Genomic DNA, 26,019 nt, shown 5'->3' with positions numbered 1-26,019 from the left:
TAAAACTGCAAACTTAGCATCAATTTTACTATCTAATGATACCATAGAGCCATAAAATTTACGGCATTCACAAACCGAAATGCTCGTCCACAGAGATGTTCGAAACCCGAGGTACCACTCTATTAGTGAGTTAACTGTAATGGGAAAATAAATTTAAAAACATAAAAACGACAAAATGATCATGAAAAAAGATCATTAACAAAAGCTCTGCTGGCGACGCAGGTCCTCTGTTCAGAGCCCCTGAGGTCTCTGGCCATGGTGTTTGCTCAACAAATGTAGGGTGAAGGAGGTTGCAGCAGAGAAGGTGGCCTTCCACATCATACTCACATCTCGTGTGACTCGATGCCCCATTGCCCTGGCAGAGGCCACCACTGCACAGGCAGCGGTGTGGTGACTGACACTGTGCTGATGGCGTCGCAGGAAGCAGACAGTGCTGGGGCCTCCCGAGCACAGACCTCACTGAGCAGACCTACAACTCTCTGCCTTTATTTTTCTCAGCAGTGCAAAGAATCCAAATGCATCCTCATAAGCACATTTCCCAATAGTACACTCTTGTTATCTAGTTGTTTTGTTAAACATGAAAGTGCTCTCACTATATCCCGACTTGAGGGGAAGTTTAATAGATACAGAGAACAGCATCAAAGAAAGGGCCCAAACCTTCGAGCAGTTCACTTGGAGTCTGTAGGAGCTGGAGCTGTCCCCATGCAAGAAACACACGAGAGCTGATGGATCTTACAAAAGGTCTGTCGTGATGTGTGAAGGTCTGCAGCCGATCGGTGTCCTCTGGCAGCATGCGCCGGCACCTGGGTGGCAGGGTAGAGGGAACGAGGGCAGCCATCAGGGTGACCCTAACCCCAAGGTCAGTCGTCCTCAGGAAGCCCTGTTTTCAGTGGATCCTGGAAGTAACTGGCAGGAAATGTGTGCCGTTCCCATAGGAAGGCTGTTAGAAAACTCACCGGTCTCAGAGGAGGGGTCGGGACATAGGCCGCGGTCATGAGGCTGAGAAGACATTCATTTCTAGGGTCATAAGAGAAATTCAGCTTCATTTTAAACAGAGGTTTCAGTTTTATGAGAGGCAGGCATTCCATTAAGAACTCATTCTACAAACAAGAAGAACGAGTCTGTACAGTTACAGGCTGAGCCGTGTTGGGCCGCCGGCCTCACCTGTACGCACATGTGGCAGAGGCTTTGGGGATGCAGTGTTGATAACTAGATTCAGACGCAGGTGTGACAGTACTCTCATCAGGTCACCCCACTGTGCAGAAAACGACAGGCGCCAGGAAGAGTGCACGACGACCTGCTGGCTTTTCTGCCTCAGACAAGCTCGGTGCCCACGGCCAACGCCGTGAATGGTAGCACACTCAGAGCTGTACGGAACAGTCCGTACTCAGGTGAGTGAGGACAAGCGCAAAGAGCTCACGGCCGTGCCAGCGCCCACTGTGGGCCAGCGTCACTCAAGGTTCAAGGCAATTCTTTTCCTGTGGAGTCTCACCTTCCCCCCATTGCTGTGCACCTGAGTTTAGTGGCTGAGTTGGGAGGTGGGGATAAGCGGCAGGCTTAGTTGACACCACTGGTTGTTCCGTGGGGTGGCCCACTCCTACAATGTGAAATGACTCAGATTGCGGAGCAGTCATCTGTGGAGCGTAACAACGGTGCTTCTGGAAAGGAGCTCTCACACACCCCACTGTCTTAATCAGTTTCCGTTTGCAGCCCATTAACCCATCTCGGTTTCCTGCTTGTGCCAGATAGACCCTCTGTCACATGCAAGCACCTAATTTTTAAAAAGTTTCCAGCCACTGTCATAGAGGTCCAGTCAGGGCTCTGTGCTCTGCAGTGCCCAGTCCCCAGGCTGCATCTGAGTAGGTGCGGTGACCACTCACGGCCAAGGGGCATCTCCAGGGGGGCGTGGCAGGTGGCATCCGGGCAGCCCGGCCTCCTGGGGGCTAAAAATTGTCCTTGTTACAGCTTTCCTGAAAGAACAACGTTGTCTCTGTCAGGACATCTGGCCTTTCCGCCTCTCACCCCTCTTCCCCACAGACTGTCAGATGTAGCCAAACGCCTCAGGTGCTCCCCCTTGGGGTCTATTAGGCCTTTGGGAGGTGCCCCTGCTGGGGGCTAGGCTTGGAGGATGTCACATACAGCCTGCTGGCAACAAGGAGGGACCTGGGTGTGAATTGTCACAGTGACCACTCTTCCATGTGGTAAATCTCTGGCCTGGCCTTGCGGTGGGGGCCAAGAAAGGAGCCCAGGGCTGACGCCTGTCTGGGAATGCCTGTTCTCCGCCTCTGCTGGGATGGGCGCCCTGCTCACCCACGTGCCCACCAGCAGACACCCAGCCAAGTGCTGAGGCCGCAAGCAACCAACGTCTCACCTGCCCATGTTTTCCGCTCTGTCCGGGATGAGGTGGCCATGGAGCATATCTAGCCAGAACCAGCTGGCACTGCCCTTCAAGCCCAAGTCCCTCCGGTCCCACCTGCTTTCCGTTTCCTGGAAGGGCCCCGCCCACTGGCATGAATGGACCCAGAAACAACCCCCGCGGAGGGGCGGCCGGCCTTGGGCCACATACCCATGCCTTCTTCCAGCCCTGCATCATGCGGTCATGCTCCCCAACCACAGCCCTCCAGGCGGCGAGCTCTCTGGTCCACTTCTCCTGGTGGGTCACTTCTACAAGACAGAAGCGAAGCTCCAGGGCTCAGAATCACAGGCTTTCGTGGCACCACGGCTGCCCACCCTCCACAGAGGCCATGCTGTGAGCCAGCCCGTGGTAGGTGACTGTTCCCCTGAAGCCAGTGGTCTCACCCAGGGGGGCCTCACCTTTCTCGCTGTGGGGGCTTGTACAGTCAGTGCCCCCACCCTGCCTGCCCTCCCTAGGCCACCGGCTTTGGTGCAGCTGCTCCCCAAGGCACACTGGCCCCGTCCTCCACATGTCATTGGCACTTTCTCTCCAGGTGGGAGAGGGGCTAAACTCCCACTCCTCTTGGGGTGATGTAGAGACCCTAGGCCTCGTGGCCTGGGGCCTCCTCTCCCCTCCACTGAGGCAGGAGCTAAGGCCTAGAAGTCAGCTCAGCCGACCAGGAGGCCAGCAGGCACTGTGAATTCTGGGGACATTATGCTACCTGCTACTTGCTCCACACGTGTGTGTTTGATCCTGGATTATGAAAATCAGTTAGTTGCAGGGCTGTCACGATGGCAAAATCCTGAGCCAGAGTTTTTCTTTGTAAACAAAAAATGAACTGTGTTCTTGCTTTGGACAACAGCATATGTCACTAGTTTCAGAAACGGGGTCCAAGAACCAGAGCCCTTCAGACAGGAAGTAGAATTCACACCCTGGGTAGACCTGAGTGGTCCAGGGGTCGTGGCACCCACACAGCCAGCCTGTGGCCGGTGCCCCTTAACTGCAGGCCCTGCAGGGACTCAGGATTCACAGCATAAGACCCCACATCTGGAGAGAGGCATTTAATTTCTAACGCATCCTAAACTCATCCTGCTTCTGCACCACCTGTACCTTCAATAAACGTGGTGGGCAGGGAGAAAAGAAAATGCTGAGGTGTCTTCACTGTGGTTACGCCGTTTAGCCCCTCTCTCGTCTTGTGTCTGCTGTCTGTAGAGTGACTTGGGTATAAAAATCTCCCACCATCACAGTCAGGTCCTGCTCCACACTGCCTGGGGTGGGGTATGACCTTGGGCAAGTCACTTCACCTTCATCAGCTGCCAAGTGGGGATAACAGTTCCTACGTCATGAGACAACTAACTGAATTAGATGAGGTAAAACACCCACGGGCTCCAGCTGCCTCGTTGCCTCTCTGGCTGTTACTGCATAGTGAATAGCTGAGAGCACCATTCACCTAACTCCTGGGTGAGACGTCACAATGTGTATGTCACATTTACATGATTGTTCCATGTTATCCTGACAGCAACAGCAGGGCATTTTACAGAAATGGAAAGAATAGAGGTTTTGCGTGGGAGTGAATATTTGCAATTATTCTTTCCCTTTCCCAACCCCCACTAAAATGACAAAAGGTTTAAACACCATACACACGCACACACGTGCACACGCGCACATGTGCACACACATGCACACACACGCACACATGTGCACACACATGCACACATACATACACACTCTTGAAAACAGAGAGTAGGAGGGGAAACAGCAATAATGTGGGAGCTGAACAGCGGAGGGACCAGTGGAAACCCAAGTCCTCAACAGACCCAAGAAAGCTGAATCCTGGGATCAAACTCACAGAAAGGTCCGGGACCTGGGCGCTGCAACCGGGGGCTAATAGGCAGCTTGTTTCAAAGGCTGTTTAGATGTGGAAGCGTGGCCCCCTTTCCCACTCCACCCACCAGGGAAGTTCCCTCCTTTGCACCAGAAGAAACAGGTCATCTCAGAGAATACAGGACATGGGGCCTCAGGCAGGTACTGCTGAGGGTAGGTAGGGCCTGCACTGAAAGCAGACAGATTCAATGGACATTTTCATACTAAATGATGAGGTCCTGTCCTCCTGCCCAACCTAAGTCCCTACTGACAGCCCAACCTAAACCTGGAGGGCCTGCTGCTCTAAGTGTGGGCTGTAGCCGGACGCCCCCAGGGGACTACAGCACACAGGACGTGGAGAGGTGCTGAGCAGACCAGTTTCTAGTGCTCACAGGAATCACTTGGAGAACTTCCTAACACAAGGAGTCCCACCTCTCCAGGTCTTCTGATTCAGCAGATCTGGGGCCAGACCCGATGCTCTGCATTTCTAACAAGCTCCCAGATAATGCAAATGCTGCCGGTGCACAGACCATGCCTTGGGTAGAAACAGGAGAGCCCTTTGAGTCCCTCTCTTAAATGTAAACAGACAATCAAGGGCCACGGGACTTCTGAGGGAAAGAGAAGACGGACAAAACAAGCAGAAAAGGGCAACTTAGACGGAGAAGAAAACTAAAGAAACCTATCCATATCCTCAGAGAGTGAAGAGAGCATCCTGCATTTATGGAACAAGAACAGAATGGAACAGGAGAACAGAACATAAAGCTGTTAGTAATAAAAATGTGACAGGGAGATGAAAACTCAGTAACAAGTGTGCAAGATAAAGTTGAGAAAATCTACCCAAAGTAGAGGCAAAATGCAGAGGGTTGACAGATAGGAAAGAGAAGATGGACAGACAGCTAGAGGACCAGCCCAAGAGGCCCAGCATCTTGGAAAATAGTTTCAGAAAGAGAAGAGTAAGTGAAGTGGAGAGGAGTGAGCAATCGTTCAAGAAAGCCTCCAAGAGCTGAAGGGTAGGGGCTTCCACATGTAATGAGCCCACCAGGCATGAAAACTTCGTCACCAGGAACTTGCATTGTACTCAAAAGACAGTAGTCACAGGCAGAGGTGGGTGGAGCAAGCCTTCAGACACTCGGGAATGATTTTCAGGCCAGAATTGTCTACCCAACTGAAGTCTCATCTAAAGAATGACGACAGAGAAAACATCGGCTCTGGAAACACTGACTTCTCAGATGCCCCGTCTGAGGTGGACTGGAGGACACACTTCACAGAAAACCAAAAGTGTGCTTGGGACACAGGACACACGGTCCAATGTCAGAGGAATGGAAACTCCAGCGACCAGGCACAAATGCAGAGCAGCACTTAGCTCCTCGTGCAGAGGTTTTAGGAGGCTGAGGACAGGACACCAGTATGTCTGTGTTGATCAGGGACTTAGACAACTGCAGAGTCTGCTGTGGAATTAATAACTTAGAGCCCAGCAGCTGGAGTTCAACACAGTGGGCAACAAAAGTACAGGAAGAGCCATCATAACAGACTCACAGGCTCAGAGCCATTCTAAAGTGACACGTACTCTGGAAGGATGGGAGATGGGCAGCCAGTGAGCCTGCATGGGGAGGCAGAGGGTGAAAATGAACTGCCATCTTTCTTACTGGAAGGCAGGCTGAAATGTCACACACAAGCCTGCTGTTGGAGACACGGAGTAAACAGTAAAACACATGGCCTAGGAGAGCTGCAGTAGGGATGCAGGTGGGGGGCCACTGCTTACCTCGTCTCATCACGGTGATCCTCACTTGGGAGGCCTGGCTCCCCACTGAGGAGAGGACGGAGCAGCGGTACTCCGCGCTCTCACCGATGGCGTCCCGCAGCCAGCTGAGCACGTGGGCCCTGCCATCAGGCAGTGCGTGGGTCTGCACGGGAACACACGTCTCCACTTCGCGCCCATTCTTCTCCCAGACAAAGCGAACATCCGCAGGACCTAGGGGGCACACAGGCCAGCTCCACCCTGTGTCCCAGAACCCCACGGGGAAGCACAGGAACTGCCCTTGCCCAGGCGTGGGGGCAGGGGGCAGGGTGCTGCTCAGATTGGGGGTTTCTGTTATCCCTGGTGGACCTGAAGCGACTGAACAGCATTCAGCTCAGTCCCTGCCCTGCCCCCGAAGAGGCCTGGCGCTGGCTCCTGCTGTGGTCCCCTGTAGCCCTGGGAGAAATTGGTACACATGCTCATTGTCCTCACGGCCCATGCGCCCTGCTCCTGGCCTCACTCAGACACCTGCTCAAAGTGTTTAGGCCATCGGGAGCTACACACCTTCTCTGCTAGAGACCCTGGTGGTGGTGCTCTGCGCTGGGTGTCTGTTTCGCAGGTGGTTCTGGTCCTGGGAACTTCATCTGCCTGCCCCGGCCCTGCTGCCACCACCTTCAGCCACAGGCTCTGCCTCCTTCGCCACTCTCCCCACCATACTGAGTGGCCAGAGTTCCTGCTCTTGATAGGACCAAGCTGGGCCTTGCCAAGCTGAGGGGGTGCAACTGGCCCTGGGAATACTTGGGTGGGCTGGGGGAGGGCGCCAGGGTGCTGAGAAGGGCTGAGGGCTTGTCCTGTGGAAATAAGGACTTGGAGGAGAGTGGAGAATGGGCCCCAGCACCTTTCTGCCATGCTTGGCCCTGGACCCTGGCCAGGGTCTTAGCTCTGCTGAGCCAGACTTGGGCCAGGAGCACAGTACAAGCACCTGGGCTTCCTGCCTCACTTGGGACAAGCTTCCAGGCCAGTGCTGAGGGGACAGGGTGGAAGGCCCTGAAGAGCAGTGTGTGGCGAGCCAGGCACAAGATCCGGGCTCTGGAAGCAGCCCGTTGGGGCTGCCTTCCTTAGCCGTAAGTGCCGCTGGACAAGCCTGTGGGTTTCAGGCTTCCGCCTGGGCCCAGGGGCTATGCTGAGACAGGCCCCGTTCCCACCCCCTGCTGAAGGACAAACAAACCAGGGCACCTGTACATGGTCTGTGTACACACAGGTTTCCAGCCAAGTCTGCTGAAGGTGGGCTGAGGGGGAATTGAAACAGCCCCACTGAGCCCTGCTAGGCTTCTACCTCGGCTATGTGCAAACCTGCTGAGCTGCGACAGTGGCAAAGGCCAGGCCAGGCCCTGGACAGGTATAGAAACTCCGTCTGCCCCAGAATCCCAGGTCGCCACAGCAAGACAAGAGAGGTGATGCAGGCCGGACTCCCTGAGGGCCCCTGTCACTGCGGCTCCCAGTCATGGCCCTGGGGCTGGAGCCAGGCCTCACTAACCCACCTGCTGCTCCCTCTCACTTCCTGTGGCAGGTGGACATCCCAACAGCGTGGACTACGGGACACGCTCTGGCCTCCTTGCCCAGGACCTGGCTCCACATGGAGTCCACCCACTGCAGACAGGGTGGGTGTGGGGCTGACCTGGCCCAGAGCAGCTCCACCTGACCCTCACACCGCTTGAGACTCAGGTTTTAAAAGCTAGATTCTCCTTAGATGCTCACTAACTGGGGAAGGACGAAACAAAACGTGGCGCCATGGAAGACGGTCAGCAGCAGAAGGAAGGACTACCTGTGTCTACCTGTGGCTAGAGTCCACTGAGCAGGTAAAGCAAATTATAGAACAGAGGGATGAACGAACCAGCACAAACAGCAATAGGCATTTGGTGTGCAAGTGTGTGGGAGCGTGTGCATGGCCAGACATAAGGGGTAAATGTGGAGGCCCCACACGCCGTCTTGGGAGGGCAAGGTGGTGGTAGAGAGTTCTGTCAGGTCCTGGGTCTTTTAGAAAGAGGAGAAGCTTCTAGTTGAACTAAGATTACTTTCGATGGATTCCCAACCCCATCAGGTCCCCGTGTGACCAACATGGCACCTGTTCATCCCTGTCCAGTCCCTTCCAGCAATCCGCCAGGGTCAGGGTCCTCAAAACTTCCTCCCCAGGGAAGGTCAGATCCTTGATCCAGACAGCCCTGAGATGCCTCCCGACGGGTGATCAGACCCCACAGAGAGCACCGATGCCGAGTCTGTGCGTGAGAAGTTGGGAAACGGCCGACGAGGGCCCCATAGAGGATCGGACAGCCACTGTGTTGTCATTCGTCAGGAGTCACGTTTAAGAAAAAGATTTAGCAACACAGAAAAATACTAAGAACGTTACATTCAATGAAAAAATGTAAGTGCCTGTGTGTACACATATGTACCTATGTGTAAATATGTGTAAATATGTGTGTGTATGTGTGTATAGACACATTCATATATATGCACAGAGAAAAGGCCAAAAAAATGGACATAATGCTGGCAGGTTTAAATTTAGGTCGTTTAAATTTCGCTTTTTATACTTTCCTGGAGTTTCCAAATTCACTATAAAGAATAAAAAGAAAATACTATCTTGAAAGAAAGAAATGTGCCCTAGACTCTGCAGGAAATTCTGAAAGTTCAAAAGTGCTTTGCACAGCAGCCCACTGGCTGTCCCGGCCCTCCTAGGCTTGTTTCCTGTGTTCTGTGCAGGACTTTCTTTCTTTCTTCTGTCAAAGTTTTTGTCGTTTTGTACTATCTCTATAGAGAAGGCTCTCATGACCAACCCTGGGACAAGGAATCTGAGTGGCCTGAGCTGGGGCCCAGTTCGCCACCCCAACCACATGAGTTGGGACCTTTCAGGAGCAAAATCCCCCAAGGACACAGCTCCTGTGGCATAAACAGCACAGAGAACACTTAACCACTTACCACGCGCACCTCTGTCATGAGGACATCCTTAGGCATAATTAAATACTCTTTAAGTGTGTGTTTAACTGAAGTAAAACATTAAAAATGTTAAAGAAGTACTTACATGCCATTTATTCTTTTAAAAAACTATCCAACTCATTCTGAATGCAGAGGAAATTAAAGAGAGAGGGAAAATGGAAGTTAAAACCAGTCGACAGAGTCACCAGGCTGCGACATCAGTGGGGACCTGGGTGGCAGCCAAACCCATCTGTCCCACAGGGCCCACTCCTCGGAAACGTCGACCGCTGGGCCTGTCCCCCACAGCCGCCTCGGCTGGCCTCTGTGGGGTGAGGCTGGCAGGAGTCTCGGGGCCTGGCACCCACCTGAGGGTCAACGCGGGGCAGGGGCTGTGGGCTCTTCCTGCCCCACCCTCGTCCCAAATGATCCAAGGACACCACTAGTGTAGACCTGCATCTACTTTGCGACAAAAACAGAAGTACTGGGAACGATGGCCTCTCTCCAAGGAGGGAGTCCGACTCATCCTGGAGGTGGGGGCCAGAGAGCCCCAGGTTAGAGGGGAGTATGATGGGACCCACCCCAAGTGATCAGGCCACATCCGCACTGGGTGCCCCCACTGCTGTCTGTGCAGCTCCACCAGGCAGGCCCGTGCTTGTTGCAGGTGGTCGACTCTGACCCTGGGGCCAGCTGCCAGTGGGCTCACCCACCTCCTATGCTCAGGCCCAGGGGCCTGCCAGCAAGTAGGGGCCCAAGCACAGCTCTGCGGCTGTTGTCAGAGCACAGAGGTTGCACACACCAAGGACACTCACGCCGCAGCCCCAGGACTAGGCATCCCCTGCAGGTCCCAGAGCCCACTAATGCACAGAAGTCAGCAGACCCAGCTGGGAGGGCTCTCCTGGGTCTCCACCATGCTGATTTTATTGGCTTTCCTCCTCAGGGTATCTCAAGCCTGTCCCAAAGCTGCCAGTGCCCTGTGATCAGCTGAAGAGTGAACCCCAAAAAGGAACTGAATGTAGCAAAAGGTGCTTCACAGACAATGTTGCGGGGAGGTGCCTGCAGGGTCTCCCGACCACACAGAGGGTCAGGGGGGACCCCCTTCTGTGGATGACACTGCCGCACACCCGACTTCCAGAAACCCCAGGACAGCACTGCTCTGTTGTAAAGGCACGTGGATTATCACGCAACAAAGACTTAGCTTCTGGCAAAACCACCTGATCAAATATACTAAGCACTGAGACTCCAGCAAGGGTCACCTTGCCCTGAAGTGGAGGGTGACCCTTTATGGAAAGTGACCAACTCATGGGTCAACTACCCCCACAGCAATTTCAGGAGTCCTGGCATGCACATTTGCACCAGCGGTCACTACAGGACTGGACCCTGGAGACTCAGCCCTCCTTCTACGACCTCTCTGACCCCGGTGATTTAAAGGGCTCTGATTGTTAATATTGTAGTTAAAACATAAAAGCCTACGAAACATTGAATATCCAAAAGTTACTCAACTATAGGAGGTTTATTCTTAGCTTTAAAAATGACACAGGCCTACCTCTGACATAGTCATATAAGGGACGGGAGCTGGACTCACGGGGTAAAGAAAGATTCCACTTTTGTTAAAAAATTATATAGATCTGTTTCTGTATGTGTATATGCATATGCAAGTGCATGATTTACATACGCATGTATTTGCACTGCATATGCACGGCTCCAGACTCATCACCATCCGTCACTATTACTTATATGTCCACGTTTATATGTCCACATTCATATGTGCACATTTATATGCCAGAATAAAGCTACTTGTGCTTACGTGCAAACAGTGGGATTATTTCATTGCTTATCAATACGATTCTAATTTTGTCACAAGGAGCATGGAATCATTATTTCCGAAAAGTGGAACACGACCGCACGCTTAATCTCTTCAGCTCAGGATCCCTTTCTCTCCTCGTCAGTACTCTAACTCGCCATCATGCACATAGAGCCCCTCCAGATGAAAGGCAGTTGGCGGTTTGGACAACCCCTCCAGAACCAGAGTTCCCGCCATACTCAGGCCTCAGCCCCTGAATGGAGCTGTGCCCACAGAGGGCAAAGTGCAGCACGCTTTGGACCAAAAGAAACACACGATTACACACAAGTATGTACACACATACACACACAAACGCAGACATACAAGCACACACATGCACACACTGCCCTGAGGTCAGGAGATGGAGGGAAGACGGAGGCCGGGATGGGAAAGCCCTGTCACCGAGCTGCAAGGCCGTGAACACCGTAAGAGGCCCACCTGGCCTTCGGCAGGACAGAGCCTGAGCCGTTGTGCCACGGTTCCATAAACTCAGCCCTGTGGAGAGGCCAGGCCTGAGAGCACGTGGGGACGCCTCAGGGAGTAACCCGGAAGGGAGGCACGTGGGCAACAGCGGCATAGAGCAGCACCTGTGCAGACCGCAGCTTGAGGGGCTTGGTCTTCAGTCCGCCACCTGCTAGGACTCAGAGAGGGGATGGCCACAGACACCGCCATTGTAACTGGCTGCTTGTCAACCAGCGCTGCCTTGTGGGCTAGACTTAGGGTAAAGGGGAAAACACGCCTAGTCAGATGTGTCACTGGGGCACCCTATGCCTGTGGCGGAACGGGCCGGGGACAAGGCCTGCATGGGGTGTCAGACAGGAGGACCCACTCTTGCCTGCTCTGTCCCTCAACAGCAGGCTGCCTTTGAGAACAGCAGGCTTCCCGGGTGGATGTGAAGCCACTCGGTTGAGGAGTCTCTTCGAATGCTCATCAGTGGGGTCCCCGAGGGCCACCTCCTGCTGAAAGGGGCAGAAATGAAGGGGAGTCTTTCTAGAGGGTGGAGTGGGCGCCGGGCTTCAGGGGAGCCAAGGCTGCACAGGGACCACTGTGTGGCCTGGGATGAGACCCCCGGCCCCCCGCCGTGCCCCCAAGCAGTCTCTGGTGCACGCACTTCTCACCTACATGCTGCCGAACAGGGGGCCACCCAGCACCACACCGCCTCCAGGGGGCTCAAAGGTCCCACGTGTGGAGTGTATGTGTATGTGATTATTTGTTGTGTGTGTCTATGTGTTGTGTATATTTGTGTGGTGTATGTGTGATGTGTGTGGTGCATGGTGTCATGCGTATATGTTGGGTGCAGTGTGTGTGGGGTGTGTGTGTGGTTTGATATGTGTGGCATGCTTGTGGCATTTGGGTGTGGGGTGTGTGCAGTGTGTGTAGCGTGTGTGTGCGGGGTATGTAGGCTGTTTGTGTGAGGCATTCAGTCTGCAGTCCTGAGCCCATACGGAGCAAATGCAGAGCCTCGGGCCCCTTGGGTGGCCTCGACACTGAACAGAATATAAGCAGCACCCCCTCCTGGATGGCATAGGACACAACAGCCTCCCTAGAAAGGCGGTCCGTTGTGGGCTGCCCCACAGCCTCAGATGGTGAACTCTGTGGAACAAGGAAAGGTCCCAGCTGGGGCAAATGACTAGAAACAGTGAGCACAGGAGCAGGAGCACGGGGCAGGGATGGGGGCCTGTGTCCCGGCCCCATCCATCCGGAGGGCCAGGAACTCACGCTGCTCCGCACGCTGTCTCAGGTCAGTGGTGCTGAGGCGCCGTCCTCTCAGCTCCTCACTCCCGGGTCTACCCAGCTCTCCTGCTTCGGCTGCAAGACCACAAGCTGCATTGCCCTAGCTTTGGCCACCAGCTTTTCGCTAGGTCCCGCCATGGAGGCCCTGGCAGGAGATGCAAGGGGGCTTCTTGACGCAACTCTGCAACAGTGAATTCAGTGAAGACACCGTGGCCCTGAGGGCAGGCAAGGATGGCTCTGAGTGAGCCCCTAACTGTCCGACAGCTGGTGGTTCTGCCTGCAGTTACTATGTTTCAGGGATCCTCACCTCCCTTCTGCCCCAGCCCTTCCATCATCTTTGTAACTAAAGCTCTCTACAAAACTCCCTGTTTGAAAATACCCGGAGTGGCTTCTGTTCAGATCAGCCGCGAAGTCTGTTTCCCAGGCCCTGGTTTTCCTCCTCTCCCCATTCCAGGCTGTGGGGATGAACACAGGAGTGTGTGTGTGCACACGCCCAGCTAACAGGTAACATGCACCTGCGATCACACGTAACAGCGCACAGCGCCTGACCACATGGGCTGCCTGTATCCACCCTCCTGCAGGCCTGAGGGCCTCTGCCAGATCGTGGGAACCCAGCACCACCTTCCTGGCTTTCCCTGACGGAGAGGGTCCCAGTGTGCCTGGGAGGCTGGAGCAGGTCCTGGGTGCTGCCCAAGGGGACTCACTGGCCCAGGAGCAACCTGGGCGTCCCCACAGAGGCCTGGTCCCAGCACGGAGCAGACCCTGGAGGTCTGGCTCCACTGCCTCCCGTTCTCAGGCAACTTGCCCGGGCCACCCCGTGGCCCGTGCAGAGTCCCCAGTGCCCACACATGCTAGCTCCCAGCAGACACAGGATATTCAAAGGCTCAGGAGCCAACTCAACAGGGAGACAGGCAGCAGCCTGACACATAGCAGCTTCTCAGCTTGTTTAAAAATCTCAGAACAAAAGAACAAGATTTGTTTTTTTTCCTCACTAATGTCATTCATCCCCTCTCAGCAGATGACAGAGCCGCCACGGCCTCTAACGTCTTGTTTTCTCTTTGAGGCTATTTGACGCTGACACACGGGAGACCTGGGCCGCCAGGCACTGCCTGACACCCAGGATGCACTTGAAAGGTGGGTCTGTCTCGTGTCCCCTTCCAGTACTGCCCAATGAACGCCTCCCAGGGCCAAAGGGCTTCCGTTAGTTCGCAGTCTTTTCTGCGTTTAAATGTCACCAAGTCGTTAAAACAATTCCCATTCTGGAAGTTCCGAAGCTAATTTTGAAATTGCCAAATGCCACACATACATCAAACCCCACTTGTTATCAGATGTAGACGTAATCCTGTAGACTAGTGATTGATACACCTTGGCCTTTGGGCCACATCTGGCCTGACACTAGATTTATAAATACGGTTTGATTGATGCACAGCCACACCCACCCACTGGCAGCTTTCAGGCCACAAGGGCAGAGCTGAGCAGTTGGGACAGAAACTACAAACAAGAAACTGCAAGGCCTAAAACAGTTAACATTTCTCCTATGCAGAAAAGTTGGCTGGCCCCTGCTGTCCAGAGGAATAGGTTTGGGCTGACGGTTTAGTTTCACCGGGCAGGGTTCTGAGCGAGGCACGGTGGCCCCAGTGGGCACTGGGATGCAGCGAGGAAGGCAGTCCTGGTGGAGGAGGCCCACGCCCCCCAACCCCACCTGAACTAACAGGTGCCCCGCTCACCTGTGGCCTGGCAGAAGAGGTGGAAGGTCCCCAGGGCATGCACGTGCTGGGCCTGGTCGCTGAGGAAGGGCGGCAGCAAGCTGACCCTCGGGTGGCTGTCAGGCCCCGAGCCTGAGCCCAGCCAGGGGCTTCGGGGAGAGGAAGATGAGTCGGGGCCCAGACAGGACAGGGAGGAGGACCCCGGAGGAGGGAAGGGCATAGGAGATGAGGCTGCGAGACAGAGGACAGAAAAGAGAGAGGGCACTGAAGCAGAAGTCGTCAGGAACACACCACATGCAGAGAAGAGAAACCAGCTCAGGAAAAGAAAGGGACCCAGTGCTATCCTGGCCCCCTGCCCGGGCCGTGCGTGGAGGGAGCAGCAGACTCAGCCACGCCTGTCACACACGCGGGAGGCAGGCCCCACAGCCTCAGCAAGTCACGTGCCCACATCAAGGATATAAGATTCTCATTTATTCGGTTATTTTCCAAATGTATACAATTTAAAGTAGAAAAATAAAAACAAAGTAAATCTTATAAAACACAAATGTTTACACCAAAACAGACGAATCCTATCATGCTGGAAGATGAGACTGTCCACACAGGCACACAGAAATCCAGAGTTTATTGCTCTTTGCCACGGAAAAAAAGTCTCCTCTTGTGGGCGTTTGGACAGCAGGAAGTGGAGTGTGGTCAGTGATGTTACACCGCACGGCCCCACACCCCTTACAGACAGCGTCAGGCCACGCAGGTCTGCCACTGCAGCGTCCGTGGGCAGCTGTGGTCACAGGCCCATTCCCCCTGCTGCCCGGCTCTCCTCCAGCTGTGGACGGCTCAGGTCAGTCATGTGGAAAGTCTGGGTGGGTAAGAGGTGTGAGATGGAAGCAAAAAGAAAAAGGAGATGTTCAGATGATCAGTCCTGGTGAACGTTCTGTCTGTCTGGACAGGAGGTTGTGACCAGTGGCCGTGGGCAATGGATTGTGACACGCTCGTCCCCTCAGCTCTGGGCCAGCCCAGCTCCACCCAGTGCCCACTGGGGCCACCGTGCCTCGCTCAGAACCCTGCCTGGTGGTCATGGGACAGTCCTCCACGCCTTCTCTTCTTCAAAAGAGTTAAAACAAGATAAAAAAGTACAGAAAGAAAATCTCTCTAAAAACGATACTTCCCTCAAGGAATAAAAGTTTTTAAAAAAAGTGTGCTCAAGAGACGGCTTCGTCTGCATTTCTAAAAGCAGAAAGAACATGTTTAGCAAAAGTAAGTTTATCCCTGAGAATTGTAAGCAACGTAAGCCATATCATATCCTAACATACAACAAAATCTAGAAGATGTGTATCTTCCAAATATTAAAACATCTGCTTTAGTAATTTAAAAAATAAATGACCTAACACTACAACAAAATTAAAGCAAAGTACTAAAAAATAATTACGTGGAAGAAAAGATTCGTGCCAATCTGGACAACAGGCAATTAAGTTACCAATCTGATAAACTAAAATGTCATTTCCAATCTGGAATTAAATTATCTTTCAGTGGCCGCTCTGAGGAGGGGACGCCCAATGTTCAACTCTTCCCAGGCCAGTGGCAGTCCAGCCCTCTCCCCGCCACAAGTGAGGGTTCAGGTGAGATGCCGCCTGCAGGTATGTCTCACAGAGTTTCACCCGACTGACCAAGGGAGCCCGGGTGGGAGGCTCGTCGTTTTCCGAAAGGACAAAGAGAAACCAAGTCACAAATTTGACCCAAGAGAAGGGACACAGAAAACTGAGGTCTGAGGACGACGGGCTACCTACACGGCACAGGGTGAGGTTACTGCACAGGGAACACAAAGACCTCTCCTCCAGACACGCCTCAGTCCCCATCTGCGTCCGAGTCGGCGAACTTCAACTCGCACTTGACATCGAACGGCTTGTCCCTGACGGGGAGGTCGTCGATCCTCTGCGAATCTTCCCTGTCAGTGGGTGCTCTGCTGGCCATGGTGTCCTGCTCCGTCTCGTAGCCGGTGTCCAGGGCCGGCCTGGGCTGCCCTCCGTTCTGCTGGGACAGGCTGCCCTGTTCCACCAGCGTCTCCTTCACACTCTGCTCGCAATCGGAGAAGTCCGATGTGGGCTGCTTCTTCCCCAGGAGCACGGCGGAACGGAATTTCAGGCACTGTCCAGGCAGGTAGCCCTTATAGCAGTTGTAGGAAAACAGGCAGAGGCAGAGGACGAAGAAGAAGAGGAAAAGGAACATGAGGAGGCGGTTGTCACTGGACTTTAGATACATTGTCTTCTCTGAGTGGAGCTGGGGGACTGTGTTGATCACAATCTTTGGTTCGCAGGACGTGCTGGTGGGCACCAGGCTGGAAGGTGTGGTGACCTGAACAGCTGGGGTCCGGGGAGAGGAGCCTTGGGTGGGCCCCTTTGCTACTTCGGGGGTAATCCTACCACCTTCTGTCCCGGTGGCCAGAATGGTGGAGGCCGCTGAGGTCCGTGAGACCATCTTGACCTCCAGAACGTGCTTGGCCACCACCTGCAGGACCGTCTTGTTCCTGACCCTCTCCTCCGACAGGCACTGGTACACCCCACTGTCTCCTTCTGAAAGGTTGAAGATGAGCAGGTTTTTCCTGCCCACCAGGCTGTACTTGGGGCTCTCGGCCTTCAGCACACCATCCTGGAACTTCCACACCACCCGCGCCAGGTTGGACTTTTGGGAGCATCTGAGTTCTGCTGTGCTGCCACGCTTGAAAAAATGCTGCCGGAAACTTTCCTTAATTTTATCTGGAACATCAAAATAAATGTGCACAGCATCAACAACCCTGCTCGCTACTCAACTTCTTTCAAAAATAGGTCAATAAGCACAAGAGGAACACAAGAGTTTCACCCACTGGAATGGAACCTTCCAGAACATGGAATCTTCCAGAACAACTAAGGAGATAAAGACATGCATGACCAAAAAGCAAAGATGAGCGCTGGATGGCAGCCCACAGGAACCAAGACATCAGAGAGACCTCTGAGCAGCAGAAATCCCATTTCGCACCCTCGTTTCCCAGGAGAAAACGCATCAGACGGGGAGGCCGAGTAGCTGGTCACGCGGTCTGACGGCCACACTCTGAGTCACACATGACACGCTTCTGCTCAAGGCCACTGCGCACATCAGCCTTGCGGTGCCCTCCTCCTAAAGTTGTCTTAACTGACGGCAGTTGTCAGGTCAGGGACGCGAGGGCAGGAGCCCAGGGGCACGTCTGCCTTCAGCAGGGACGCGCCTAGCCTCCTGGCAGGCGGTGGGATCACCCAAGGGAAACGCCACCCAGGACAGTCTCAACTGCTTGAGGACTAATCTTTCCTCCCATTCACAAGAGGTACAGGTTTTGTTTAACGAGCCCGAGCTAAGAGAAGAGAGATGCATCTCAAGAGAGGACATTACAGTTTAGGACAGAGAGTGCTTTCCAATAAACGAATACACTCTGCGTGGCTTCAAACATTCTTTTCTGAAATAAAAGGGACAGAGAAAGGTCACAGGGTCTGCCAAAAGGTATCTGATCTTGTTCTGAGTAGAGAAAGGAAAACAAAATGTGCAAAAGGCCACACCACCAAAGCATCGTGAAATGGTTACGAGACTGGCTATTCCTGAAGGGTGTGGCGGGAGAACGCGCAACTTACCAGGGCAGGTGGACGCATCCCCGCTCATGTCCTGAAGCAGACCCCTGCAAAACAAGGGGCACAGAGTACACACATGCACGTGCTTCCAATGGTGGGGCGGGCAGGGCATCTGCATGCTACACGACCCCTGCTGGGTACCTGCTGGGGCTGTTGGTCTGATACAGGGCCACGCAGGTCGCCGTGGCCAGGCTCCAGACGCAGTAGGGGTCCCGGGCCAATACACAGTCTTCACAGGTACTGTGCTTCCCACAGAAGGCGACGGGGGCTTGGACCACACCCGAGTTGGAGCCAGCATAGACGAACCTTCTGCCCTGTGGGTGTAAACAGATGAGAATGGGTGGGCCCGGGGCCGCCAGCAACATGATGGGTGCCAAGTGCAGATTCTCCAGCCCAAGGGGAGCGGTGACCAAGAGCAGTGACCACGCCCCCCACCCCTCGCTCAGAACTGGAGCGAGGCCAGGTCAGACCCCAGACAAATCCGAGTGCAGCACTGTGACAACATGGGCAAGCAAACACATGATTTTTGAGCAAAACCTTCATGTAACTCGAATGCGCTGGGCCTTGGCCAGTCCCTCCTTCCATGTGCAGGCGCCCACCTTCATCCTTAAGAGCAGCAGAACATGTCTCTGAGCCTGTTCAGCCCTGCTCTGGGAGGGAGACCCATTAGCTAGACACGCCCAGCCTCACCACAGGCCACCGGCTGCAGGGCACGACCTCGGAACCCAACGTGGGCACTAGAGCACAGAGTGAGATGTCCTCCGTTATCTGAATCCAGTACGGCTCGAGGTGCCAACAAACGCAACTGGAGAGTGAACACATGCTAGTACATGGAATAAAAGAAGTGAAAAGGCACCCGCTGATCACGTGTCTCCATTTATGAGGGAGCAATATGCAGATATGGAACTTGACTGCCACGCTCAGCAGCAGAGCAAAGCAGGCTCCTCAGTGATCTGGAATGCTTGGTTTGGGATCACTGGCCACTCTTGCCACCTCCTGCCATGCCCAGTGCTGGCAGAGAGCCCAGCACACAGGCCAGCAGGGCTGGCTGATGTCTTCAGGGAGCTCGGCCAAAACGAGGGCCCCACACAAGTCCACCCGGGCAGATCCAGGGCTTGCAATTCGGGTTCTGACATTCACTCTGTCCTTTGCCTGGTGCTTCCAGGTCACCATGATGCCCTAGAACGACCTCTGGTTCACATCAAAGACTCCACAAGTTTACACAGTGCTCAGGACTTAGACTCAGACAAGACATGACGGCGTTTATTCTTGGAGAACAGGTTCTCAATTAACTTCAGAGTCTGGCTGAGCTCAAAGTCCGTGGTGTTGCCCCCAGATGTTCTGGCCTGTGATGCACTGAAGGTCAATGAGCCATCGTGTGCAACCACAGCTGAACGGGAAGTGCCATCTGCAACAGAGTCACGTGGCAGAGAACCAGGCCCACTGCTCACCTATCTGTGTTAGCAGAGACCTGGGCAGAAAGGCCACGTGTGTCTGCCATATCTGTAAGGAGTGAGGGTGCCACGGATGGATCACGGTCAGGGAATCAATCACACGGTTCACAGAGGTAAGGAAAATTTCCTGGGGTGAAAAGCCAAGTAGGCAACTTCAAAGGACCACCGAGGTGCACAGAGGGACCGTGGCGAGGGCATGGACGCTCACACATCACAGAACGGGTGGCCCAGACTGCTGGGGAGCCCCACCCCTCACCCCGTTTAGGTGGCTGGGGGTGGGGACGGCAAGCCCATCCTCCCAGGCTGGCTCCATCCTCCCCACCACACAGGCCGCTCGGCCCCCAGCTCTTGCAGCCCCCACAGGTGTCAGCTGAACTCCCATGAAACAACTGACAGCACCTCACAGATTCCAGTTAATGAACGTGGAAGGGAAGGGCATAGCCAAGCACATGGAGAATGGGCGACAGTGACCACTGCAGGCGAGGCCCACTGGTGGCGCTAAGGGAGCCCACCGTGGGGACAGTGTGGAAAGTTAAACAGAGTAACTCTGAGAGTCATGTGGATTCCAGGACGGTGCCCTGCAGGGTCACCTCCCCAAAACCCTCAACCCCAGTCTCGCCACGAGAAAGTAAGACACACCAAATTAAGGGGCGTTCACCAAACACTGACCAGTTCTATCCAAAAGTGTCAAGGCCAGCATGACGGGGACAGAGGGGAACTCTCACAGACCAGAAGGGAAGGAGACAGATGGCTGAGGCCACATGGGACCCTGGGCCCAGAAGGACACTGTGGGACTGCGGGATACCCGCTGTCCGTAGCTCCGTGAGAACTGGGCCAGCAGAACCCTCAGGTTAGACAGGCGTGTGCTGGGAGAAGGGCCCACAGGGACGCCCTGAACTATCACCCCAACTGTCCCTTGAATCTAGAATTACTTCAAAATAAAAAACATTTCCAAGGCAAAGGAAATGCCCTGATGGGGGCTGCCCAGCATCTGTGAGGTCTGTTGAGAGGCCCCTTCCCTGCGGCCTCATGGGCCTCCCACCCCTCTGTGACGGCGCCTTCGGCCACAACACAGGGCTTCCACTGTCACATCTTGGTTTCTGTGCACAGGGACCACGGTGGACCCTGTGGTGGGTGCTGGGAGGGTGTGGGCAGAGTTGAAGGAGCTGTCCTCGCAGTTTTCTCTCCTTGGCCTGTAGGCCGTGTCTCACCACTGAAGCACATCCCCATCGAAGTGAGAAGCAGCCTGCCCTGGGGGCTCCAAAACCACCACACAAAGCACTTTTGCCGTGTGCCCCCAAAGAAGTCAAATTAGAACTTCAAACAGGCATGTATACACCCACGTTCATGGCAGCAGCATTTATAATAGCCTAGGGATGGAAGCTACCCAAACGTCCACTAACATGAATGGATAAACAAGCCGTGGTCCATCCGTACAATGGAATATTATTCAGTCTTAAAAAGGAAATTCTAATACATGCTGCAATATGAATGAACCTGAGGACACGATGCTACACAAAACAGGTCAAAAGGACAAATATTAACTGATTCTACTTATACAAGGTCTCTAGAGTAGTCAAATCACGGAAATGGAAAGTAGAATGGTGGGTGCTAGGGGCTGGGGGAGGGAAGGACCGGGGACTTAGTGTGTAACGGGGTTAGTTTGAGATTTGCAAGATGACAAAGTTCTGGAGATGGATATGGTGATACTCTCATGGCAATGCGAATGCATTAACGCTGCTGAGCATACGTAAAAACAGTGAAAGTTTATGTGGTGTCCATGTAGCACAATGCAAAAACAAACCACATGCACTTGTCACCAGGTGAGAGGAGGCAGCGAGAAGGACAGCACCTATGGGGAACGGGAGGGGCTATGTGCTGTCCTGTCTCTGCGCCCACAGCCCTGCAGCAGGAGCTCACCAGTTTTCTACAACAGGCCAGGCACGACTGACTCAGACCTTGCGTTCTGGCGGCCACACTCCGAGTCACACAGGACACGCTTCTGCTCAAGGCCACTGCGCACATCAGCCTTGCGGTGCCCTCCTCCTAAAGTTGTCTTAACTGCTGGCAGCAGTCAGGTCAGGAATGTGAGGGTAGGGGCCCGGGGGCACGTCTGCCTTCAGCTGGGACGTGCCTGACCTCCTGGGTGCATGGGGGAGCTCTTTTCACCCCTGAACACACCGCTTCATGCTGGCCCAGCAGTGCTGCGGCCACTGCCAACTCATCCTGAGCCCACCGGCCTGAGGAGAAGGTGTGGGAAGCCGTGGTGTGCAGAGTGCATTTCTACCTATTCCATGCAACAGGGCTACACCCAGTGCAGGGGGCTCCTGTGGGGAGAGGCAACCTGTTCCCCGGGGCACCAGGTTCCCTATAAGGCCAGCCCCCACCCTGGGCGTGGCCACGTGACCAAGTCCTGGCCCAAGGCACGTGAGCAGAGGACTGACCCATAACCACCCACACTTGACCCTGCCCCCTTCCCTTCCTTCCTCCTTCCACCTATGGGATCGGCACCCAAGTGCTCCAAAAGCCTTGGATTTAAGACAGCAGGGTCTCGGCCAGCCTGGGTCCCTGAATGACATTACGGAACAGAGCAGCGCTGTGTTCTCAACACATGTCTACATTGGGGTCCAACCTTTGCTCGGATGAGTACTCAACAATTTGGAGGCCTCTAGGGTGCTGGCCCCAGCAGCTGAGGGACATGGTGGTGGTGGGAAGGGCTTCTGCAGCTCCTTCTTTCAACGTCACTGCCCGGAGCCACGGGAGGCCCCACAAACTGGGTGGAGACCCCTGCCAAGAGCCAGGCAGGGAGGAAGCCCTGAGGGACCGTGGGGACAAGCTCCTTCCAGCGTGAAGCCCTACCCATTCCTGGAGAGGGAGGGCCACTGGGAGTGCAGAGGTCAAAATGAAATGCTCAGCAGCAGAGCAGCTAGGACAACAAGGAGGCCTGAGATCCTGGAGCAAGGCTCTGAAACAGGGTCAGATGGGACAGGCCGAGTGAAGGGCGGCCTGTGGCCAAGGCAGTCCGACACACAGCCCACTTCCAATTTTCAGTGCTAACCCTGGCACTGCCAGTGTCCCAGAACCCATTAGCTCAGGGGAGAAGTAAGATCCTCAGCCACAGTCATAGGATGGCGACAGGCCAGGCCCCCCCTATGCATGGTCTGCTGTCCCCACTGTACAGATTAGGAAACAGGCAAGACTGGCCTGCGTGGGCTCACACAGGCACCGTGGAGCCAGGGTTTGGAACGGGAGACCTGGAGCCTGGCCTGTGATCTGCTCTATATGGCTCCAGCCCAGCTATAAAACGGGTGCATATCCCCCAGGCCTCCACGGATGGATGCCAGGGCACAGCCTGCTGTCCATGGGGCAAACCCAACCCCCTGGCTGTTTCTATACAGCCTATCAGCTAATAACTGGTTTCACATTTTTAATTGGTTGAAGAAAAATCGAAGAAATAATATTTGTGACATGAAATGAAAATTTCATGAACTGCAAGCTCAGTTCATGAGCTTTGCAGGAACCAAGCCAGGCTGATCCACATCACTCTTGTGCTACAAGGCAGAGACCGGGACCGTGGGGCTGTCAAAGCCTCAACACTCAAGCTTGGCCCTTTACAGAAAACGCCTGCCGACCCTGATGTAGGAGTGAGCACCTCGTCTAAGGAGAGGGAGTGGTACCCAGAGTAAGGTTTTCTATGCTGATAAGAGTAAGGTAAGCTGCATTAGCAGCGTACCACGGACAGGGTCTCACCCTCACCAAGTTCAGGGCACAGGAAGTGTTTCTGGTGTACGTCAACCCCCACCCTCCACCCTGGCATCACGTCGGCCCCAACAACTCAGGGAGGTTCTGCCAACTTTCAGGAGAAAGTACCATCTCTGTCTGCCTTCCCGCCATCCCAAACCCCGCGGTGCACTGAAGAACTTTCTTTAAGAGCCCAAACGTGGGCTCGTCTGGGCCAAAGGGACCTCCCCGGCCACAGCCCGGGGACGACCGAGGCTTAAGGGAAGGCCACCCTGCCAACCATGCAGCCACTTCACCTGCGTGGAAGCTAGCAGCAAGGTCTGGACTGGCTCCATGTCCTGGAAGAGCTGTGTCTCCTCGATGATGTGGACATCGTTCTCAAGGCTGATGGCTTTGTGCAGGGCACCCCGGTCTGCAAGTTCAAGGCACAGGTCAGTGACCCACCCCAGAAGGCGAGCACGGCGCTGCCTACTCTGTCGGCCACAGCAGCAAACAGTCACCCTTCTCCCTCCCCACTCGCTTCCTTAGCAAGACGTACAGACAGACAGCATTTTTACATTAGAGTTGGAAAAAGGAAAAGTCACTGGCAAAATAAACAGAAACTCACGTGGCAGACGCCAACGCCCTTATCAGCACAGCTGATCTGATCTGTGCCATCAGATCAAATTATAAGTGGCTTTTGGTCCACTGGCCCGCTGGGGATGCCATCCTTCGAGGGGTCCCCGGCAGCTGAGGGCAGAGCCCACCAATTGCTCAGAGGCACAGGTGGAAAGCCCCCAGGGTGAACCTTGGCGCCCACCAGCTGCTGCTGCACCTGGCCACCGACTCCCATTCCAGAAATACTTGCTTCCTAGACCCTGGGCTTCCAGGGAAGCAGCGTCTCCCATGGCAGGTCAGGACAGGTCTCGACCAGGCGCGCCGGACGAACGTGCTGTCTGCCTGTTGTCATCCAGGCTCTCTTTGTAGCAGCCCAGACCCACCAGACCTGAATTTCCAGGACTGGCATTTCTAACCAGTGCCCCAGGTGGTGTGATGGTCACAGAGATCTGGAGCCAGCCAGGTGTGGAGAAATCTCAGAAACAGAAATTACTCGGGGTACCTGGGGAAACGCTGGCTCCACTTGGCAAACATCAGCTAGATTTACCAAGGCTGTGACCAGGGCCGGGACCCACCTGTGCTGACAAACATGACGTCATAGACGGTGCCATCCAAGGCCTGGGTTCTGTCCACCACGATCTGCGTGTAGTTCACATTGCTTTTGATCAGCCTGGGCCTGTTGTCGATGGGGACCACGGAGTCGTCCATCAGAGGGTGGTCTTTGACAAACTGCAGCGTCTTGTCTGGCAGATTGAGGGAGCTGGAGAAGTTGGCCGCCCGGGCCTCGCGGTTGATGCACTGCAGGGAGCAGACCACCGCTGTGAAGCGCACGCCCGCGGACAGCCCCACACACAGCACAAAGCCTGGGCTGACCAGAGGCGTGAACCTGGGGCCTCCACAGCAGATTTCTTGAAAAAGGGGAAAAACCAAGATGGCCATTCCCCAGGAATCTGAAGAGAATTGTAAAGCACTAGGAAATGCAACTGTCTTTATCCACAAGATGTAATTGTGTTTCACGACATATAGTCAGTGAAGTAATTTTGATCTATTTATGAATAAAAAAGTATCAAGCTTTTGAAATAAAAAAGTAAACACTAATCACTTGCTAGCTGTCCCGTAAGAAGACTGGTAAAAATCGCTAAAAAGTGGTCCGATTCTAAAGAGCATAAAGATCAAGAGCATGAAGGATTCTTTTTTTCTGTCCTGGCTCCTGACGGACTTCCAGTGGACGTGTTTTAGTTAATAATATGCACAGAAGGAACGAGGACTGGTGTCAGAGGCGGTGCATCTCGGGGGAGGACAGCCCCGGGGTAAGCTCCAGGCACCAGGCCACTCCCTCCGGTAACAGCCCCACCTCTGGGCCATGCACACAGCCCGACACACCAGTCACAGAATGAACACACAGAGCTGAATCAGCCTAGAAGTCGATTGGCCTAGAAAATGATTTCTACGTAAAATTCACTACTTTTAGGGGACAAAAGTGCGATTCATATTAATGAATGGAGAATACAGCTCATCTGTTTGCAAGAAATCGTGTGTTTCTCTACAGGACACAGAAAATGAAACCGACCTAATTAGGTTATGCAATCAATGCCACAAAACACCCACCAGCCTGAACAGACTCCGGTTTGGGCAATTACACAGCACACCAGCGAGAGGAAGACAGGAAAAGGACTGTGCCTGTTGCCCTGCCCCGTCCCAGGGGAATGCCCACTCCCTACGTGGACTGACCCACACCCTGGCGTGGCACAGGGTCTGTGCAGCACGGCTGGCCCCACACTGCGTTCCACGCTCTGGGTCTTCCCGCAGCCCAGGCGCCTGTCACTCACCGCGCCGGGCCTTGGCGTGGGCACGGCCCCATTGTAGCGCACCCACTTGGTGTGGGACTGCTCCACTGTGGCGCTCTGCATGTACTTCCCTCGGGAGAAGACTGCCTCGGCTGTGGACAGGTTGTAGGCGCACACAGCCGACAGCCCCACGTTGTTCCTGGGGAAGAAGGGGCCGCATGAGTACCTGGAGGCTGGGAGTGTGGAGAGAAGCCCTGCCTGCCCCGGCACTTACAGCTGTGGGGTGAAGACCCCATAGAACACAGGCTCCTTTAGTCCTGGAGACCTGAGGACGAAGATGTCCCTCAGCACATTGAAGACGAGGTTGCTGTCTGGCCTGGAGCAGATGAGCCTGGCCTTTAGGAAGGACGTCCACTTCTTCTGTAAGGTCCTCAAGCCTCCCTGGTCCCCCTGAAACGCAAGTTTGTGTGTGGTAAGGTGAGGGCAGAAGCCCTGGGAGCAGGATAAATGAGGCACTCGGGCCCGGAACTGCTCTGCCTGAATAAAATGAAGCCACAACTGAAGGAGA

General features: G+C 54.4%; 1 protein-coding gene across 3 annotated transcripts in view; it reads right to left on the bottom strand.

Moving 5' to 3' along the window:
* The window catches only part of SEMA4D (semaphorin 4D), a 46,225-nt gene continuing 20,206 nt past the window's right edge, over nt 1-26,019 (bottom strand). Inside the window, exons 9-18 of one of the 3 annotated variants that reach the window (XM_033123012.1) lie at nt 25,726-25,901; nt 25,494-25,650; nt 24,240-24,462; nt 23,364-23,479; nt 18,014-18,186; nt 17,876-17,919; nt 14,268-14,477; nt 6,021-6,230; nt 2,567-2,664; nt 1-1,970 (exon numbers count right to left, since the gene is read on the bottom strand). In XM_033123012.1, coding sequence (XP_032978903.1) covers nt 1,944-1,970; nt 2,567-2,664; nt 6,021-6,230; nt 14,268-14,477; nt 17,876-17,919; nt 18,014-18,186; nt 23,364-23,479; nt 24,240-24,462; nt 25,494-25,650; nt 25,726-25,901 — 1,434 coding nt within the window. In that variant the 3' untranslated portion in view covers nt 1-1,943. Of the gene's footprint in view, nt 1,971-2,566; nt 2,665-6,020; nt 6,231-14,267; nt 14,478-14,732; nt 16,994-17,875; nt 17,920-18,013; nt 18,187-23,363; nt 23,480-24,239; nt 24,463-25,493; nt 25,651-25,725; nt 25,902-26,019 lie in introns of those variants that run through there. The other 2 variants (XM_033123010.1, XM_033123009.1) reach the window with 2 other exon arrangements.

The sequence above is a fragment of the Rhinolophus ferrumequinum genome, chromosome 12, assembly GCF_004115265.2.
Source record: "Rhinolophus ferrumequinum isolate MPI-CBG mRhiFer1 chromosome 12, mRhiFer1_v1.p, whole genome shotgun sequence".
Classification (NCBI taxonomy): domain Eukaryota; kingdom Metazoa; phylum Chordata; class Mammalia; order Chiroptera; family Rhinolophidae; genus Rhinolophus; species Rhinolophus ferrumequinum.
The sequence above is the reverse complement of the archived record's forward strand: the minus strand, read 5'-3'. Positions and strand labels throughout refer to the sequence as shown.